Consider the following 20420-nt stretch of genomic DNA (forward strand, 5'->3'; position numbering starts at 1 on the left):
CAAGGACGAAAATTCCTTTAGAGGGGAGAGTTGTAATATCTCGTTTTTCAGTGGTGACAAAATAGTGGTTCGAGACCATAAATTTCGGCATGTCTGTTCGTAAATACCATTATTATAATATTACGAGGTAATTAAGGTCGTATTAAAATTTTGGTAAAGAAATTTTAATGTTTACTTAGTTAAATTAAGAAAAAGGACTAAGTTGTAAAATGTTCAAAATTTGGACATAATTGAATTATAATGATTTGATGGCTTAGCCATCAAATAAAAGAGGTCTTAAGAAGTAAATTTTCCATAATATTTATTGATTGACAGTTAAGTGCATTTTAATTGTGAAATTTTAAGGTTTTAACTAAGGGTAACATGGTAATTATATATTTAAATTAAAGAAAAATAAAGGACAAAAGAATTGTATCATTCTCTCATTGTTTGCTCATCGAAAATGAAAGAAAAAAATTAAGCTTTAGGAGCTTGAAGTTCGGCTAGCTTATGATCTTTGTATGTAAGCTTATTTTAGTTTTATTTCTTGAAATTTTTGTGTTTTTGATATTATTGCAACTTAGTCTAGATAGCCCAAACATTTATTTTTTAAATTGTTAAAGATTTGAGGTGTTACCATTGATGAATTTTGTTAATTTGAATGTTAAATGGTGGAATTAAAGTGTTAGTTGTTGACTTTGATTAGTTTATTAGTTAATTTTTGGATAGTTTTAGTAAATGGAGTAAATTGATTAAATACTTAAAATTTCATGGAAATTGTATAATTAGTGAATAAGTGTGGACTTTCCTAGCTTAGAGTAAAATTTGGTTAGCTTGGAGATATTGTAAAACGTTGTTAATTTGGAAAGTTTAAAAGGGATTAAATTGTTCTAAATGTAAAAGTTTAGGGAACATGTGTAATTAATGAGAAGTGAAGGGTCATATGCATTAAATTGAGTGGGAAATGTATTTTAATTTAATAGATTGTATTTAATTATTATATAGATCAAGACTTGAATCAAAAAGACAATAACCGAGGAAAAAAGAAAATTGTGGAGTAGTCCCTGCATGTTAATCGACAGTAAATTGTAGGTAAATTCATAGTGACTTGCTTTTTATTGCAATTAAATTGTAAATTATGTTGCTATTTGTTTTCAGTTTGATATATATATACATATACTATAGTAAAAGTTTAGATCGGTAAATGGATGTGTAAGAAATTGAGGAAAAACTCTAAAATGATGGAATTTGATTTGTTGTAGATTATATAAGAATGCTTATACGTGCCCCTGTTTGTACTGGGTACCCCTGAATGCACATACATGCCCCTGTTTGTACTTCGGTACTCCATGAATGCATTATAATGTCTCAGCATTTCACCATTTATGCTCTAAAACTTTGAATAATTACTTAATGTGTGAACCAAGTTTAATTATATTAGAGTAGATGTTATATTATGTTCTTACTAAGCTAAGTAAGCTTATGGGTTTTCTTGGGTTGTTTTGTAGATAATCATTGCTGACTTTTTGGAAGGATTAATCAAACAACTTACACTATCCATCTAAGTCGATAGTTTTTGCATCTTGTTTATGGGTAGTGGCATGTATATAGAGAGGAATATATGATTTGTATAAATGTTGAAAGATGTTGTTAATGAGTGAGATTTGTGGTTTCTTAGGGTTCATTTTGTGATGATGATGGAACAAGTATATATATAATGCATAGATGAATACTTTGATGTGTAGTTGTTAAATGATGTAGTTTAGAGTGGTGGTATGATGCTTTAATTTGTAATGACATATATAGGGAGGTTTTTCGATTGTTTTTGAGACTATGTTTCGGTATGTGCTTTAGCTTAAAGATTTGTTGTTTAAATAGTTAAACACTAGTTCAAATATACCAAAACTTGGTATGAATGTGAATCATGAATATTTGATGTTTTGTTAAAATATTGGAAAATATAAAATGTGGTACCAATGAAGGTACATTGGTTCGGCACTTAATATGGTTGTTTTGGCATGTTTAATTGTGTTTTGAATAGGTTAAATGGCTAGTAATTGGGTTGCTTAGTGTCCAAGTAAGCCTGATTTGGTAAACTTGATGTTTAAGGTTCATTTTCGTACACACGGCAAAGGACACGGCCGTGTGCCGTACACGGTCTAATATACGGCTTACAACATGGCTGTGTGTATCAAGTCAGTGAGTTACACGGGTAGAGACACAGGCTGGGACACGGCCATATGTCCCAACTTCGAATGCCCACACGGTCTGGGCTAAGTCACACGGCCGTGTGACCTCTGCATTCTCAAATTTTCATGTTTTTCTCAAAAATTTTTGATTTGTCTCAATTTGATCCCTGATTATTTCTAATGTAATTTTAGGGCCTCGTAAACCCGAAATAAGGCTCATGTGCATATTTATTCTATGATATGATATATGTTCTTAAATTAATTGAATACTTGTTATAGAATTAAGATAAATTGTTTTGTTTAGTTCTGTAACACTCCGATTGCTATTCTGGCAATGGAGACGGGATACGGGTGTTACACCCACCTATATTATGGTGTGTAAAAAAATTATTGGCAAATGAACCTCGAGGATACAATGAAGCCCAATGATTGTCTACGTTTTGCATTGACGAAAACAATCCACTGAGTGGAGCATAGCAATGATATCAATTTCTATAAAGAATTACTACATAAATTATTTATGGAACAATCTAGAAATATAAAAGATGGTAGGAGATTATAAAGAAGTTATAAAGAAATTTTACTTCTATGTGTTTGGGTGTGTCATACAAATGAAATTCCACTCCTATTTATAGGAGACTTTATGTCTCTTCATAGGAACATAATTACCCAAATAGATAGTCATATATTTAGCAATAAATATAATTATTCAATAGATATCTACGTAAATAATTATGACTATTTGTTAATAATCAAGTAACATAACTTTTAAATTTAAGAGACATGACTTTTGATTACTTATAACTTTTCATTTGTAATTATCGGAACATATATATTTTTAAAAAATGATATAACAATTTAATGGATGAATAGTTAAACGCTTGGAACATACTGTAATCCCATTATTAATCTAATATATATATATATAATACCAACTCTTAAAGTTGTCTTACAGAATAAATAAGGTTAAAATTAATCTTTCCTTTTTATTTTTTATCAATACTTATTATTTTTCATTTATTTTTAATCCCTTTGTATTAATCAATTCTCATTTTTTTTCATATTATTACAAGTTATAATGTAGCTATTTAACCTTAGTTTTATTTACGTAATATTTCCCACTCTATATATTTAATACTTAAAAAAAATTGTCACTATTTAATATTTTGTTACGTATTTTGATTAGAGTTTTGTAGTCATTAATATATATTACTATTGTAGTTACTTTGTCTATAAATAATACTTCAATTTTGATATTGAATATGTTAGAAGTAATTTTATTTTCAGCAATAGTGTATTTAGAGATTTAATAAGGTTCGGTCCTCTAAAATGAAAAATTATTTTTTTAAAAATTTTAAAATTTTAAATTAATATAAATAAAATTATCTTTTAACTTCTTTAAAAATAATAACATTTAGTCTATTTTAGACTAATTTAATAATAAATACAAATTCAAAAGTTAAAAATAAAATAAAATAAAATACTAAAATAATTGTTTTCTGAAAGTTAAAGCTGTAAATAAATCATGATGCAAAACAAAAACATGTTAGAAATTAAAATGTGAGTTGCGCCTGCACCTGCAACTTTAGATTGGGCTAAGGTGATGTCTTAAATTATCATATACTTAAGGACAAGATTAGTTAATAAGTTGGGGGAAAAAAAAAAACTAAAGTCATTATCAGAGACAAAAATGGCTACTCACACTGACACGCCTCTTCCCTTACAAGCGAACTCTTTGCTTTGATCAAAAGAGATTAAAAAATAAAACTTGCAGTGCGAAAATCAAGCTGACCATTGAATGCAGTGGAAAGTCCATTCCAGTGGTTTGGGTCTTCACTCTTTATATTACTCCTTAATCTTTCCTGTTGTACTGTACCCTTTGCTGCTCTATGCCTATGGCGATGATGCCGATAGCGATCATCCTGTTGGTTGCCATCCTTTTGGCTGGAGGTGTTAGTAGTGCAGAATCCAGTTATATTGAATACAACACCACACAGAGAATTGTTCCTGGTAAAATCAATGTCCACTTGGTGCCCCATTCTCATGATGATGTTGGTTGGCTCAAGACTGTTGATCAGTATTACTTTGGGGGCAACAACTCTATTCGGGTATACCTTTTCTTGCATGCTCCTTTTTTTTGTATTTGGTTCTTGCTCGATTGGGATTTGGTACTTGATTTGATGCTTCTTTCAACTTTCATCAGGGAGCTTGTGTTCAGAACGTCTTGGATTCCGTCATTTCAGCTTTATTTGATGATAAAAATAGAAAATTTATCTATGTCGAGATGGTAATTTTGCTTTCCTTCTTCTTCTTTTTCAATTTGAAGCCTTTTCTGTTCTGGGTTTCGACTCCTTTGCCCATGTAAATGTGATTGATTTATGATTTCTATTGCATCGTTTGATTTTCCTTTTCAGGCTTTCTTTCAAAGATGGTGGAGACAGCAGAGTAATGCTAAGAAGATTAAAGTGAAGGAGCTAGTCAACTCTGGTCAACTAGAGTTCATGTAATATGTTTTCATTTTTTTTCCTATAATTGCATTTTGGTAGACTGAAAAGAAGTAAATATTAGAAAATTATGAGCAGTTTATTATCCTCACAGCATCTACCATTTGTTTATCAGGGCTTAATTGCTAATTTCCTGTGTGTGTATGTGTGTGTGTTTATAGAAATGGAGGTATGTGTATGCATGATGAGGCAACCCCACATTACATTGACTTGATTGATCAGACAACCTTAGGACATAAGTATATCAAAGATGAGTTCAATCAGATTCCTAGAGTTGGTTGGCAGATCGATCCTTTCGGGCATTCTGCTGTGCAAGCTTATTTGCTTGGTGCAGAGGTATGTATGCATGTGGCTTCAATGGGATTATTTCTTTATGTTTGGTGTATGAAATACGTTTTCGTGGCTATATATTGAATTTGTTATGTTCGAGTTGTAAGAGTGCCTCTATCTTTATTGCAGTTAGGATTTGACTCTCTATTTTTTGCTCGAATTGATTATCAAGATAGAGCTAAGCGCTTAAAGGGAAAGACTCTTGAGGTAGTATGGCAGGGTTCTAAGTCCCTTGGTTCATCTTCACAGGTTCGGGTCTTAACATCTATAGTTCTCATGGCTTTCTCATTTTCTAATTCAAAAACTGGATATTCTTTACTCCATTGAAGTTTGTTATAGACACAGAGTACTATATTTACTCCTTTTACTGATATATTTTGCTGATATTTGAAACATTGTTTTGATCACTCATATTCTGATTTCATGGCAGATATTCACTGGCATATTCCCCCGGCATTATGATCCTCCTGATGGTTTCACATTTGAGATAAATGATGTGTCTCCTCCCATTCAGGTAACCTTGTAAAACGTTCAATTATCACTTTTCTCTCTACTTTTTGGTTATAAATTTATTAACACGAAGTTTTTAACTGAAGGACGATGTTCTCCTGTTTGACTATAATGTTCAAGAGCGGGTCAATGACTTCATAGCTGCTGCACTGGCACAGGTAGGACGTTATAGTTGCTATTTACTGATTTCCTTGAGAGCAAAACGAACTCTGCTTCCGAGATTTCTACGACAGTATGGTTAACAGCAGTTGCTTAGTAACAGTTTTCTATTTTAGGCAAATGTAACGAGAACAAATCATATCATGTGGGCCATGGGGACTGATTTCCGTTACCAATATGCAAATTCATGGTTCAGACAAATGGACAAGTTCATTCATTATGTCAACCAGGTACTTGATGTCCTTGTACGTCTTTCATTTTGACTTCTTATACGTCTTCTTGTAATCATTCGGTAATGTTTTGATCTCTTTTTTCATGAGATTTGATGTCTGATTTTCCCTTTAACTGCTATAGAATTCTAGTTGAATTTGTATGTTATAAAGCTTTTTCTTATTTGGAGAATCTATAGGATGGGCGCATCAATGCCTTATACTCCACTCCTTCCATCTATACCGATGCAAAATACGCAGAAAATGTGCAGTGGCCACTCAAGACTGATGATTTCTTCCCGTGAGTTTAATTTCAATTTATGGTACTGCTCTTAGTGTAAGTCTGTGATGCTAATAAAACATATATATTATTTTTAGGTATGCAGATAAGCCAAACGCATATTGGACAGGTTACTTCACAAGCCGGCCAGCCTTTAAAGGTTATGTCAGAGTGCTGAGTGCTTACTATCTGGTAAGCCACTTTCTAGAAATGTGGCTGTGGATTTTTAAGGTAGATTCTCGCAGACTGTTTAAGGATGGTTTTTTTTTTTAATGCTTTCTTTTCATTATCAACAGGCTGCCAGGCAGTTGGAATTCTTTAAAGGTAGGAGTGCTTCAGGACCAAACACGGAAGCATTAGCTGATGCTTTGGCAATTGCTCAACATCATGATGCAGTTAGTGGCACAGAAAGACAGCATGTAGCTGCTGACTATGCATTACGGTTGTCAATAGGATACAAGGAGGTTCGTACATCTTAATTTCCTAAAATTTAGTACAACTATTGGCATTATACAGCTTAATAGAAATCTAATACTTTCAACTTTGTTTTTAGGCTGAGAAGGTGGTTGCCTCTTCGCTTGCCTTCTTGGCAGATTCAAGGTCAAGTACTGAACAAAAGAACAGTGTTACAAGCTTTCAGCAGGTATGCAATATAATTGGTATTAGTTTTATGCATCTTTGAATTTTTAGTTGCATGCTGAAACTAAAATAGGAGTATAGAAAGTGCACATAAATTTTTTTTTTATTCTTGTTGACCAATTTGCATTTTTTAATATAATTAAGTTGGTTGGGTGGCTTTTCTGACGAATCTCTTTTTTTAACAAATCTTTTGCTAGTGTCCTTTACTTAATATAAGTTTTTGTCCTCCATCGGAAGCTGCCTTGTCCAGTGGGAAAAGCTTGGTAATGATATACATATACTGTTTCTGAGTTGGACCCATTTATTTCATGGCAATAGATCAACTAATATTTTATCTCCAATGTAGGTTATCATTATCTACAATTCTCTAGGATGGAAGAGAGAGGAAACTATAAGAATTCCTGTGAGTATCCCCCTTCTGCCTTTCTGGATCATGTGATGGGACAGTTGGACCTCTCTAAACTTTGATATTGTAGTACTTCAACAACAATAGAGTGAATAAATGATACAACCTGCATGCTTGCAATCTATATCCAACCAGAGACAACGACACACAATGAGGAATTGCAATTTATCTACAAAAACTGATAAAATCTAACTGTAATCATTTAGAGCATGAAATTTGCTTGTTTTTCAGTGAGATTTAACCTGTGACAGGTCTCCTCCGAAAGGGTTGTTGTCAGGGATTCTGAAGGGAGAGAAATTGAATCACAACTTATCCCTCTTTCAAATTCCACCTTACGCATAAGAAGTCAATACATCAAAGCATATTTGGGGAAAAAACCAAGAGAAATAGCTAAATATTGGGTTGCTTTTTCAGTTTCAGTGCCTCCTCTAGGTTTCAGCACTTATGTTGTAGCAACTACTAAAGAGACAGGTTGGCATTATTGCTTCATTTTTTTTAATGTGTCAATAAAGTGGAAGATTTGGACTTATGCTTCTAAGTTATTAACAGAATGAACTGTTATTAAATTTTCAGAAGGCCGTAGCCCTACCATCTCAACCATGAATACCTATGAAGCAAGTGAAAACAATACCATTGAAGTTGGCCAAGGAAGTTTAAAGCTTCTTTACTCAGCAGATGAAGGAAAACTTACTCGTTATGTTAATACCAGAAATTCGGTAAACTATTCTGTCTAATCTTCAGTTTGGTTGTGTCTCTCTAATTATAATTATTGGATTAATTTTCGTTTATTTGTCTTTTAAATTTCTTTCAGTATTTCATATTTTATTTGGATTCTCTTTATTCTTTGTAATCTTTTTTTCTTGTGTTATAAAATAATGTTATTTAAAGCCAGTTAGTCTGTAATCTAATTTCACTGCTGAAGGTTACGGCCTTTGCTGAGCAATCCTATGGTTATTACTCGGGAAATGATGGAACTGATAAAGATCCTCAGGTATTTTTGTTCTTTCATTGGGCTTGTGGTTGGAGAAAAGGTATTATATTATAATATACTAATTGCAAAATACTTATGTTTTATAAAGGCTTCTGGGGCATATGTTTTTCGTCCAAATGGTACATTCTCCATAAAATCTGAAAACCAGGTATCTGTTTTTATTTGAACAAATTTCATGTCTATCAGTAATGACCCTTTACAATTCATTTATCATATTTTTCAAAAATGAGGATCTGAAGGAAAATGGAGATTTGTTTGTTGCAGACTCCTTTAACTGTTGTGCGGGGTCCCTTGTTGGATGAAGTACATCAACAGCTGAATTCATGGATATCACAGGTGATTCACCTATTAGAAACACGTTTGATGCACCAACTTCTGTCGCTGGAACTTTTTACCTTACTATGAAGCTCTCATATTTCAGATTCTTGCATCTGAAAATTATTGTTCACAAGTTCGTAAAGCTTTGGGACGGGATATAGATTCATAAAGAAACAGTTGCATATATTTATTGTCAATTATTGGACTTAGGAAAAGTGGGTTATGCATATCCAATTCATTTTTTGTCTAATTTATGTTTTTGTGGAGTCACTATTGGCTAAATTTAAAACCCCGGCCAATTTGCCGTCTGTTTTCCTCTATAAATCGTAATAAAAACATCCACCTCCATACTCTTCTGAATTTCTGCTATCATGTTTATATTTAATTTTGGAGTTATGTAATGCAGTTTCTATTTGCACGGAACAAGAAGTTTATGGCTTTTGTTTGAACCGAAGTATCTAGTGTCTTCAACTTATATTAACAGAATGCTGCATTGATGAACAGGTTACCAGGGTATACAAGGGAAAAGAGCATGCTGAGGTCGAGTTCAGTGTGAGTTAAATCTCTCTTGTTATTTTTTAAATTGCTTGGAGGACTGAATGGTTGGGTGGATTTTCTGACACTTTATGTGGATAATCTTAGATTGGACCTATTCCTGTGAATGATGGGATAGGTAAAGAAATCATCACTCAAATTACAACAACTATGAGGACCAACAAAACGTTCTATACAGATTCTAATGGACGTGACTTCATTAAACGGGTATGTTGATTCTTACTGCTGGCCATTCTAGCAAATTCTTGTCATGCAATTATTATCAAAAGCCATGCAGAACTCAACTTCTAGCATAAATTGTTTCTAGATACCAAATTCAGCTTCCAAAGTTTTCTGAATGGCAACTTTGCTAGCTTCTGTTTTTCTACTTGGTGAATGCTTGTATGCTTATTTTTCTCTTAATTTATTGTTTCATCCACCAAAATGAAATTCTAGTTCTGTAATTGCTGATAACAATGTCTACTTTTGCTCCATGGTATTTAAATCCAATGTTTGCAGATTCGAGATTTTAGGAAAGACTGGGACCTTCAAGTTAACCAACCAATTGCTGGAAATTACTACCCGGTATGTTCCTTTCTGTGAAAATTGCAAATATTTCTTTCCATTCTATAATAAAAATAGTGGTATTGAAATTGGATTTCTTCTTTGCATGCTTTCTTCCAGGTTAACCTTGGAATCTATGTCCAAGATGATAGCACAGAGCTCTCAGTGTTGGTGGATCGTTCAGTGGGGGCATCCAGCTTAGCTGATGGCCAAATTGAGCTGATGCTTCACAGGTCCATTGCATCTTTCCTTTCTTTTCTTTTATTTTTCAAGTACTTATTATTCAGAGTCTATAACATATAATGATTTATAGGAGGTTGATTCACGATGATATCAGAGGTGTTGGTGAAGTATTAAATGAAACAGTTTGTGTCTCTGAAGGATGTGATGGTTTAACTGTAAGCATAGCTTGACGTCATGTTCTTTGTCTGTGACTCTTAAAGTGCCATGCGTAATGGAATTCTGGATTTTGCAGATCCTTGGGAAATTTTATCTCCGAATTGATCATATAGGAGAAGGGGCAAAGTGGCGTCGCACGGTTGGCCAAGAGATATATTCCCCACTTCTTTTAGCCTTCTCTGAACAGGTGAAGTATAAACTAAACTTGGTTCTTTTGTGGCATTGGCCTTCCATGCTTATGTCATTGATGTTCCTTTTTCTATAGGATGGCAATGATTGGATGAGCTCTCACATTCCAACATTTTCAGGCATTGATCCCTCCTATTCATTACCAGATAACATTGCCATAATAACTCTCCAGGTGAAGAACAAGTTACAGAACTAGCTAAAAGCTTCTGATGCCTATGACCTGAAAATGATTTTTTTTTTTAAATTGCCCTGTGCATGCATGTTGGTTACTTAGGATAGTAAGTAAATTTTTTTTATAGTTTTCCTGCTTTTGAATATTGCAGGAGCTGGAAAATGGAAAAGTGCTGCTGCGGTTGGCTCATCTGTTTGAGGTACTCTTAACTCCTCCCTTTGTGTAGGTTGTATAGAAACTTTACTATTATATGGTTCCATCCACATATTCAATAGAATAGATTGTAATTTGTTTTGTTGATTTGGTCAAAGACCGGGGAGGAAAAGGAGTATTCAGTGATGGCAAGTGTAGAACTGAAAAAGCTGTTTCCAAACAAGAAGGTAAGAGCAGCAATAGAGAATGGTTGATGGATGATATATGTATATGGCATAATAAATTATCTTACAGTGGTATTTCATCACTCCAGATAAAGAAAGTAACAGAGATGAGTTTGTCTGCAAATCAAGAAAGAGGTGAAATGGAAAAGAGAAGGTTAGCTTGGAAAGTAGAAGGCGGGGGCGGAGAATCAAAGTTGGTAAGGGGAGGAGCAGTTGATCCTGCTAAGCTGCTCGTTGAACTTGCTCCAATGGAGATCCGAACTTTCCTGATTGATGTAGATTACATCCAACTGGTGGGTGGTTGAAAGACACACCAAAATGTGGTTTTTGTATGTGCTAAATAAATCTTCATCTACTCAAACTTAATGTAATGGGGTTCAAGCTGTGTTTGTATGTGCAAGTGCAACTCCCTCTCACTACTACCTTCAGCCAAAGTTAAACACTGACATCTGCATCACACTTTGACGGGTGCTACAATCACATATTCATTAACTTACTGCCACACATGGGGTTTAGTGTTGCGTTGGTGACTCTAAAACTCGTAGAAAACACTAGCAAGGCATTTGGTGCTTTCCATGTGATTGATAGCCAAGTTGCTCTATAATGCTTAGTATATCTTGAAAAATATTGATTAGTGTCCTGACAAAGTTGCATTACAACATTTGGTTTTCTAAATATGATGATTAATCCGAACACTTTTTGGAAAATATGATATGATGACAAATTATGTTTGGTAAAAGTATCTCTTGTTACTAAGTTTACCTCTCTAAAAAATTGGAGTATCATTTGAATAATAATTAATAATGTTTTCTTTTTATATCAATTCATCTTACTTTTGGATCGATATATTAATAAATTTAATTTTCAATGTTTACAATTTTTTTCATTTTGGTTTTGATTCTAAAAAAAGTCAACAAATTTAACCCTTGTTAACAAATTTAGAATCAATGACCAAATTGATAGAACGTGTAAATGTTAAGAACTAAATTATTTGAATTTATTATGACAAAATTGACAGAATGTATAAACATTGAGGGTTATTATAGCTTTCAAAAGTACGATAAATTGGCCAAAGAAATGAACATCATGATTAATTGTCTTTAATTGTTTACTTTTAAAATTGAATTTTTTTTAATGATCAATTTACTCAATATCAAAATTGAGAGGAACTAAAAAGATCATTTTATCTTTTTGTTTATTAATTAAAAGATAACATTATGTATTTTAATATTTTCAATTATTTTTATCAATAAATATTTACATTAAATTTGTAATAATTGATAATTTTTAAAATTTTCATTTTGATTTATATTTTTTAATTGATGATGAAAATTTTTCAAATCTTTTCTTGGCAATTAAATTGTTTAGTCTAACTTTTATTTGTCATTTCATTTTCCATATATTTTTAAAAATATAACTATGCATATATATATATATATATTCCAAATACATATAAATGTTTATTTTCTAAAAATGATACATCTTGAAGAGTGAGAGGATTGATTAATTTCGATAATGCATCTTAAGATACGATGATGAAAGAGAGTATTAGGATTAGAAAGTAACCTCATTTTTCTTTTAAGCCAAAAAAATTAATAACCCAAACTAAAACAAAGGTAATTTTGCCTTGCAATTTTCTTTTCCGACTTTCCGTTTACATGGAAAAATAACCTTCCCAATACTCATTATTTATGACAATTAACATTCCAAAAAAAAGAAAAGAAGAAATTCAAATTTGCTCATTTAATTAAGCTTAAAAGAGGCATTTGCAGGTAGCTAAGGTGGGGCTGGACAAGCAAGTTTGTATATTAAATTGCATACAGGAAATTAACAGGATATGAGACAATTGTGGCCTGCATTTCCTCTTCTTTTTTTCTATCAATTAAATTGCATACAGGAAATTAAGCAGGCATCAATCATCCAGATACCCCGGGAAATAAATAGTAAATCATCCCCATCATCTGCCCCTACATTTATATGTTTATATAATGTTACATTATCATACCAATTTGTTAATATATCTTTCTAAATTGCAACAGCAGCAAGCAAAGGAAGAAGAATTTAATCTCCTAAGCTCATTATATCAAATGAATCCACAAATTTCTCATCTCATCAATTGGCAGAACCACATTTATCTAACCCAGGAAGCTCACTTTCAAAAAATGATGAATGAAGTGCCCTCACGCACTCTTCTGCTTCGTTGTCATTTACAACCAATGATATATTAACCTACAAAGGTTAAACAACACCCTCAGTGAGAAGAAACATCCAGTTTCACATTAAGATTGGTTACAAAGAACGGTCATCATGTCCCAGGAGGGCACTAAATAACATGTCAGGTGTCAACTCCAAAAGGTGGCAGCTTGGAGGGTAGAGAGAAACTGTAAGAGAAATTGGGTTGTGCAGAAAATACCTTAGATGCACCCTGAGAGATCATTTGAACATTGACTCCATTGGTCCTAAGAACATTAAATGCCTGTCACAAATATTCAACCATCAATGGAACTAGCAGTAAAATCAAACCCTATTCCATCAAATCCGAAGATTATTTAAAAGTTATGATCTTGTGTATGAGTGGTATGACACAAGATGATGCAGTACCTTCTCCAGTATAAGTGAGGATCTCTGGACATTCCCAATGAGAGAAATGATAGATCTGTGTTGAAGCAAATTGACAACAGCGATTTTTTCAAGTTCTTCTACAACATGGTCTAGTTCCTGTCAAGACCAAAATATGCAGTGGAAATGGATCAGAATTCTTCTGCAGAACAAGTATAAGATTTATAACATGATATGATTAATAAAAGCATCAAGAATATTCCTTGCCTGCTGAATTAATTCTCTGCTCCAAAGTTTTGACGGATCCAAAGTCAACGAAATACTAACTTCACTGGTAGCTACAACATCCACAGAGATGCCTAAATCTTCGAAGATAGAAAATACCTGCAGAGATAAAGAAGATACAGATCAATCACACAATAAAAAGATCCAAATGAACAGAGAACATTAAATTAAAAAAATGGACTTCAAACCTTCGCTAGAAAGCCAAATTGACCAAGCATTCGTGTGCTAACAATATCCAACATGGTGACATTCCGTTTCAAAACAATGCTGGTGAGTACTGCCTGCAGTTGGGACAAAAATGATTAAACCCGTTCTGATTTCATGATAGAAATCTACATGAACTACTAGCCAGCCACTACAAACCTTACTCATATCTCTATTTCCAGTGATGAGAGTTCCTGGAGCATTAGGATTGTAAGAATTCTTAACCCTAACAGGAATATCACCCTCCCTAGCTGGTCTCATGGATTGTGGATGCAGAACCTGAAAAAGGGGTTGATGAATATACAAATTCACTCAGTTAGCCATGCTTAGATCAATTAAATGATCATTACGCTATCGACAAGAACAGAACCCAAAAACGAAGACATGCATTTTTCATCAGAGGGAAGCACTTGATAGTTATTAAAAAGAATGGACAATATTACCTGAGCACCAAAGTAAGCAAGTTCTGCTGCCTCTTCAAATGTCAGGTATGGTACAGGTTGAGCCCCAGAATATATGTTAGGATCACAGGTCAAAACACCATCAACATCTTTCCATACCTGCAATGAAGAAAAAAATACAGTTGTACCTTAAAAAAGGAACATATGTAGGACAAAGGTTGTACTTAAGTGAGTATTTTTTTTTTGTTACACTTTTGGAGCATGGTACATTTGCAGATTTAGATGCTTGTTGATTGTGAAATAGATGGTTTCCATTCAAGCAAAAGATAATAAAAGATGGTACTCACTATAGTCATGCATATATAGGTTTACGACTTAAACAAGTTCAGACCTTGAACAAATGCACTGACCTGAATTTCTCGCAATCCCAATGCTTTTCCAATGGTTGTGGCTGTCAAATCACTACCACCCCTACCTAAAGTAGTAATTGCACAAGATCTCCAGCCCTACAACATTAACAAGATAAAAAACCATTACCAAAAGATTCCCACACCAAACTCTTGTTTTAGAATTAAATCATTTTGAAAAGATATCAGCAGCTGTTCTACCTTTCCAAGGAAACCAGTCACAATTGGGATTGCTGGATTACTGTTCCAATCATCATTTAATCTTTTTGCAACAGCTGTGTAAGTTGCTTCCAGAATATCCGCATTTGTGAAGTCATCAGTGGTAATGAAACCAATTTCGAAGGCATCATACTGCAAAACCAGAAAATGACTTACAAGGTCCACTCCATGTGATGGTACTTACAACGAAATGCAGAGCATACAGTACAATGGATAAATGTGATTAAAAATGAAGCATGAATATTCGAGTATCCTACTCAATGCTGATTTGATTTTAGAACCACAAAATATACATAAAATCAACTTTTAGAGTAACAAAAACATACCTGACGGGCCTTAACCCCAATTTTATCCAAATATGCAGCAAAAATCCTTGTAGACATGCACTCCCCAAATGAAACTATATAGTCTTTTGTACGCAATGTTAACTCTTTCATCATAGCAATTCCTTTTAAGAGCTGCTCCAGTTCTTCCAGGTGCCCTACAGGTAATCAATCAAGACAGAAACTATAATAAGGAAAGCCTAAACTTAAAAAACATAAGAGGCTTCAATGTAAAACTGAATGAAGCAGCAGATTATAACTCACCATCAACAATCCACCTCTCCACTCCTAGTTCATCAACCGTCCTGAGTATTCAAATTGAAGATAAGATACAACAAATATTACAACTCTACATGTTTACAACTCTTGATGTTACCTATGATGCAGCTCTTTTATGAAGCCCAACTCTTCAATGGTATCCACCTTAGTGACACCACAGCTGACAGCCTTTTCACCAGCCTAACCATCAGATCAAAACCTACTTCTTAGTAAACCCTTGCAGCTCTAGTTTCAAAGACACTAACGGATAATATTGACAGATCAAATAAAATGGTTACCAGCAAAAGCTTATTTGTTGTCTTTCCCATGGCAGAAAGAACAACGACTGGCCTTTCATTGGGGAAACTAAGTATAAGGTCAGCAACCTCTCTAATTCGCTCAGCGGAAGCCACTGATGATCCACCGAATTTCATCACACACGTCAATTCATTCTTTGCTTCTCCCAACGTTGATTTCTCAACCTCATTCCTTTCGATCACATCCACATTCCCTCCCTCACAACTAACCTTAAACACTCTACTTTTACAGCAATGCCTTAGCCTCCTATAAGAATCCGTAGACCGGAATGACCCGAAATTAAGCTGGCTCAAAAATGCAGAACGGCAGTGGAAAGAAGTCTGCTTTGGAAATGAATGAGACGGGGCAGTTTTTACGCCGGAAATTTGAAAAGAAGCCGCCATCGTAGCAAAAAAAAAGAAAACTCAGTAACTAGTTGTTTCGACGAGTAATGAACGGAAAATATTAATATTTCCCAAAGATCTGATTGGAAAATCATAGAAAATAACAATCAGTGGCTGTAGGAATAAGCGAAACGGAAATTAAAAAGGAAAAAATGCATACCTGTAGACAGCGGGAAGAAAGAAGATGACTCTCTCAATTCAAAAGAGAAAAACAAAAGGATATATTTTCATATTATAAAATAAGAGGCGATCCTTTGAGAGGGAGAGTGAAGGAAGCGCCAACAATGAAACCAAAACACCGCCGCCTCCCTCTGTCTCTCCCAATCCCTCTGTTGTTCTTTCTTAAATTATTTGGTCGGAAGGGAAAACCCTTCCCCTTGTTTTGGCTCTTGGAACACGTGGAAATGGATGGCCAAGATTTTTGTGTTGTGAGGCTTCTTAATTTGATCTGACGGCTATGGAATAGTCTGTTGGCCGCGGCGCATGGGTTTTTGTTTTTATTTTTAAAAAAGTAATTAAGTAAAATAAATAAATAAATATATGTGAAAGTGGAAGCGGACGTGGACTGATTGCGCCGGTCCAATCTATGGCTGCCTTTTATTTGGACCACTATTTCTTATTTGACCACTAATTTTCACCTTCTTCCTTTTTCTTAGAAAAAACAAAAATCAACACGTTTCTTTAATATGACATATGACTTACATTTATTTATTTTTAAAACATATTGAGATTGTTGGCTGACTCGGTCCGAAAAATCGTTTGTAAAGTGAAAAATGTATAGATAAAAATATAGACTTAAACAAAGAGTTTAGATAAAAAATAATACTTATTATTTAAACGGGTTAAATTTTGGATAAATTTTTTTGGTTTAACCCGACTTAAATTTGTCTATATTTTTTTTCTTTATTGTTTTGTTATCACTTTTAATGTTGTTTTACAACTATTTTGTTATTATCTTATTACTATTTTTATAATAGACTTTTTTAATGTATTTTTAATTTGTTGAGAGTCATTTATTTTAATGTTTTTAGTGTATTTGATGTTATATTTTTTAAAAAAATTTATATAAAAAATAATATAATTTTTTTAAAAAAAATAAGTGGATCGAGTTAGACTCAGGTTTAGTATTTTTATTTGGGTCGGGCTTGGATAAAATTTTAAGCCCATTTTTTAAGCTGAGCCAAGCCTGAGCAAAAGATCGGGCCTAAAGTTTTGCATTGACTCGGCTCATGATCAAGTCTAAATGGCCCTATTATAAATGAACCTAGTTACCATAATTGTCTGTGCATATTGTATTCCTAAAAAAAACATAGGATCAAGCTTTCGAGATAATATTATTGAGAAAAATATTTATGACCTTAAATATTATTCAACATATAAAACACTTGTGTGATATACATATTTAACCATATGTATTAATTAAAATATATTAAACTTATTTGTATAAATTTTATGATTGATATTATAAATAAGTTTCAAACATTTTAAAATTTTTATATATTTTGTAATTCAACAATCTTTTATAAAAATAATGCCTTAAATAATTTTTGTATGTATATGATATATACAATTTCCTAAATTAACCCCATATATATATATATATATGAAAAAGTGTTTATCAAATTCATTAAAATTTTATTTATGAAATCTATTTATAATAAAATACTTTAATTTTTTAAAATTTGTTCTACTTCTTTAGAAACCTAATTTAAAATTATTAAAATTTTAATTTTTTATAAATATTTTATTATGAAATGGTTGTCCATTATAATAAGAAGTTTGATGTACTTTAATACTCTAATGTCAATTAGGAATAAACTTTTATATCATTTATATTTTTTATGTTTATAAATATTAACTTTAGAAAAGCATTGTAAATATTTCTATTGATGAATAAAATAATTATTTATCTTTTGTTCTCCTATTTCTCTTGTTCTTTACTCTTTATTTTATAATATGTTATTGGCATGATTCTTTTTCTAAGTTTTCTTCTTCTTAAGTTATAAACAAGATTACATTAGACAATGTTGAAAATAAAAATTCTGAACAAAATCTCGAAAGAAGAAAAACATAGAACTCCCTCCAAAACCTACGGCTTGGACCAATGTCTCCATTACTTTTATAGACTTTGCTTGGTAGATTGAAAGAAGATTAGAAAGATGGAAAATTGAAGGGATAGAAAATATAATTTTTCTTTTTATAGATGAGCTTGGTAGGAATGATGGAAAAATAGAAAGAAAAAGTAATTTCCTTTCCATCCATTGCTTAGAAGAATTAAAAAAATGAAAGGAATGAAAATAAAATATTTGCAAAATGCATAATTTTGAACTAACATACACATCTCTCTCATTTTCTCTCCTCTCATCATTCTAATTTAGAATGATTGATTTCCATGCATTAATATGAAAAATTATTATCCCTCCTATTTTCTTTCCTCTCACTTTTCTTCTCTACCAAGCATTCTCAAAATTTATTTTCCTTCCACTTTTCTATTCCCTCCTCCTCCCATCTTTCTACTTTTCTACCTAGCCAAGCACGCTCTTAAAGTTCCATAACTGCGCACCTAGCTTGAGATTTTAGATTTTATGCACAAAGAAAATCTATAAAAGCAAACTGCAACTGAATTCAATAAGAAATCATATACCTAGTGGGAATCAAACTAACACATTAACGCTCTCACAATCCTTCCCTCATGGTTCGACTACCCAAAGATTTACTATTCTGTGTTAAGAAACATATAAAACTTATTGGCACCAAAGAGAAGAAAAGAAAAAGAAGGCCATAGGAAGAAGTATTCAAACTTGCGCCCTCTACTATCCCTCACCGCCTTCAACCACTCATCTACTCCAAAGCTTCTAGACCTTTTATGCCATTCAATTTATATAAAAAGATATCTATATCTAATATGTTTTCTCCACTATTTTTTATTTTTGGTAAAATTGTTCTTATATTCATGTACGAAAGAAAAAAAATTTATTATTTTAAGGTTTCTTTAAATTATTATTTTTATTAAGTTATGTCAAACATACTATTTGAAAAATTAAAGATTTGATTATTGAATTCTTGATTATTAAATAAGTTTAATACTGTAATTTGATTAAAATTATATGTGAAGTTTGTTTTTATTGGGATGAAATTTAACTTATGATAATGAATTTGATTGGTAAAGAAAATAGTATAAAGTTTAATATCTATGCAATTTTATTATTTTAAGTAATAATTATCATTATTTTTTATTTAAATTTGTTGTAATTTATGTTTTTAAGTTATCAAATATGGGTGTTAAACTTTAGTCATATAAAATCTTGTGGTAAATTGAAATTTGATTTATTTTATAATTTATTGGTTGATATATATTGGAATTCTATTATATTATCTAGATAAATTATGATGTTTCCAATTTTGCAAACATGCATGTTAGTATAGGTAAAAAGTATACTGGCGGTCTCTATACTAAGAGTCAGATTGTATTTTGCCTTATCTACTCAAAAAATAGGCAAATTAGTCCATGTATGTTAGATCAAAGAGCAAACTGGTCATTTGTTAAAAAATTCATCCATTTGTACTATTAAAACTGGCATGGCTAACAAAATAGCCAAACAATGACACATGGCATGCCACTTGTACCTTGTGCTGAAGTATAGTGACCAGTTTTTTAACAGTAAAAATGGATGAAATTTTTAACAAAAGGACTAGTTTGCTATTTGATCTAATGTACATGGATTAATTTTCCCATTTGTTAAGTATAAGGGCCAAAATGCAATCTGGCTTCTAGTATAGAAGCCTTCATCATACTTTTACATGTTAGAATGATAGTTGTGGCAAGTTTTATATGAAAAATTAAGTTGGCTATGATTATCTGCCATGATCTTCCTTTGCCATCATCCCCATGAAGGGTTGAAAGCAAAATATTTGACCGTGTAGCATTCACTTGAATTTTGGAATAATTTTAAAAGAAAGATATGACTATCGAAATATGATAATCTATCTAAAGCTCATTATGGTTGGATTTTAAAACTGTAAGGGAGTGTAATTTTGTAGTATTTAGGATAAGTTCTCAAATAATATTATGTTGGGAGAATATTACTAATAAAGACCGATTGGTGAAGACTTTTCTAACTTTTCATGCTTCAAATGTGTTTTTACAGTAGCAATATTTGAAAAAGGTCTTAATATATATTTTGAATTACTATCTTGTTTACTTGTGGTTGAATAAAATAACGAGCTACTAAATGAAAAATCATTATGCCCGTCTTACTTGATCTACTCCATTCCTTGAAGCGAATGCAACAATATATAATAAATTTGAAAGGC

General features: G+C 32.4%; 2 protein-coding genes across 4 annotated transcripts; one reads left to right on the top strand and one right to left on the bottom strand.

Moving 5' to 3' along the window:
* The first annotated feature begins 3754 nt into the window (after positions 1-3754).
* LOC107912379 (alpha-mannosidase At3g26720) lies at positions 3755-11374 on the top strand. The gene is made up of 29 exons (XM_016840525.2): positions 3755-4276; positions 4372-4455; positions 4583-4671; positions 4834-5008; positions 5132-5251; positions 5433-5516; positions 5599-5670; positions 5788-5901; positions 6081-6181; positions 6259-6352; positions 6457-6624; positions 6714-6803; positions 6997-7062; positions 7146-7202; positions 7457-7676; positions 7779-7921; positions 8128-8196; positions 8285-8344; positions 8461-8532; positions 9019-9066; positions 9157-9276; positions 9568-9633; positions 9733-9845; positions 9926-10010; positions 10088-10198; positions 10277-10372; positions 10524-10571; positions 10684-10752; positions 10839-11374. Exons 1-29 carry the CDS (start codon positions 4058-4060, stop codon positions 11052-11054), a joined length of 3069 nt encoding a protein of 1022 aa, XP_016696014.1. The 5' UTR covers positions 3755-4057; the 3' UTR covers positions 11055-11374.
* A 1100-nt stretch (positions 11375-12474) lies between these two features.
* LOC107912377 (aspartokinase 3, chloroplastic) lies at positions 12475-16515 on the bottom strand. 3 transcript variants are annotated; one of them, XM_041101508.1, is made up of 14 exons: positions 16267-16515; positions 15705-16046; positions 15524-15606; positions 15412-15452; positions 15151-15305; positions 14807-14956; positions 14609-14704; positions 14241-14357; positions 13957-14076; positions 13782-13874; positions 13576-13692; positions 13351-13467; positions 13163-13225; positions 12475-12978 (listed from the first exon to the last, which is right to left on the bottom strand). In XM_041101508.1, exons 2-14 carry the CDS (start codon positions 15837-15839, stop codon positions 12862-12864), a joined length of 1404 nt encoding a protein of 467 aa, XP_040957442.1. In that variant the 5' UTR covers positions 15840-16046; positions 16267-16515; the 3' UTR covers positions 12475-12861. The 3 variants fall into 3 exon arrangements, with proteins under 3 accessions (XP_040957442.1, XP_016696011.1, XP_016696012.1); XM_016840522.2 differs by having other exon boundaries at positions 15705-16185; positions 16267-16492; XM_016840523.2 differs by having other exon boundaries at positions 15705-16043; positions 16267-16490.
* Between the last annotated feature and the right edge of the window lie 3905 nt (positions 16516-20420).

Source organism: Gossypium hirsutum, chromosome D09 (genome assembly GCF_007990345.1).
Source record: "Gossypium hirsutum isolate 1008001.06 chromosome D09, Gossypium_hirsutum_v2.1, whole genome shotgun sequence".
NCBI classification, from domain to species: Eukaryota; Viridiplantae; Streptophyta; class Magnoliopsida; order Malvales; family Malvaceae; genus Gossypium; species Gossypium hirsutum.

Bases quoted from the DNA above. Each gene is read 5' to 3' on its own strand.
- LOC107912379 (XM_016840525.2), top strand. From the start codon at position 4,058: ATGCCTATGGCGATGATGCCGATAGCGATCATCCTGTTGGTTGCCATC. The intron at 5,009-5,131 runs GTATGTATGCAT...TCTTTATTGCAG, and splicing joins CTTATTTGCTTGGTGCAGAG to TTAGGATTTGACTCTCTATT. The intron at 10,199-10,276 runs GTGAAGTATAAA...CTTTTTCTATAG, and splicing joins TTTTAGCCTTCTCTGAACAG to GATGGCAATGATTGGATGAG.
- LOC107912377 (XM_016840522.2), bottom strand. From the start codon at position 16,106: ATGGCGGCTTCTTTTCAAATTTCCGGCGTAAAAACTGCCCCGTCTCAT. The intron at 15,453-15,523 runs GTAACATCAAGA...TTGAATACTCAG, and splicing joins ATAAAAGAGCTGCATCATAG to GACGGTTGATGAACTAGGAG. The intron at 14,077-14,240 runs GTAATATTGTCC...CCCCTTTTTCAG, and splicing joins TTGCTTACTTTGGTGCTCAG to GTTCTGCATCCACAATCCAT.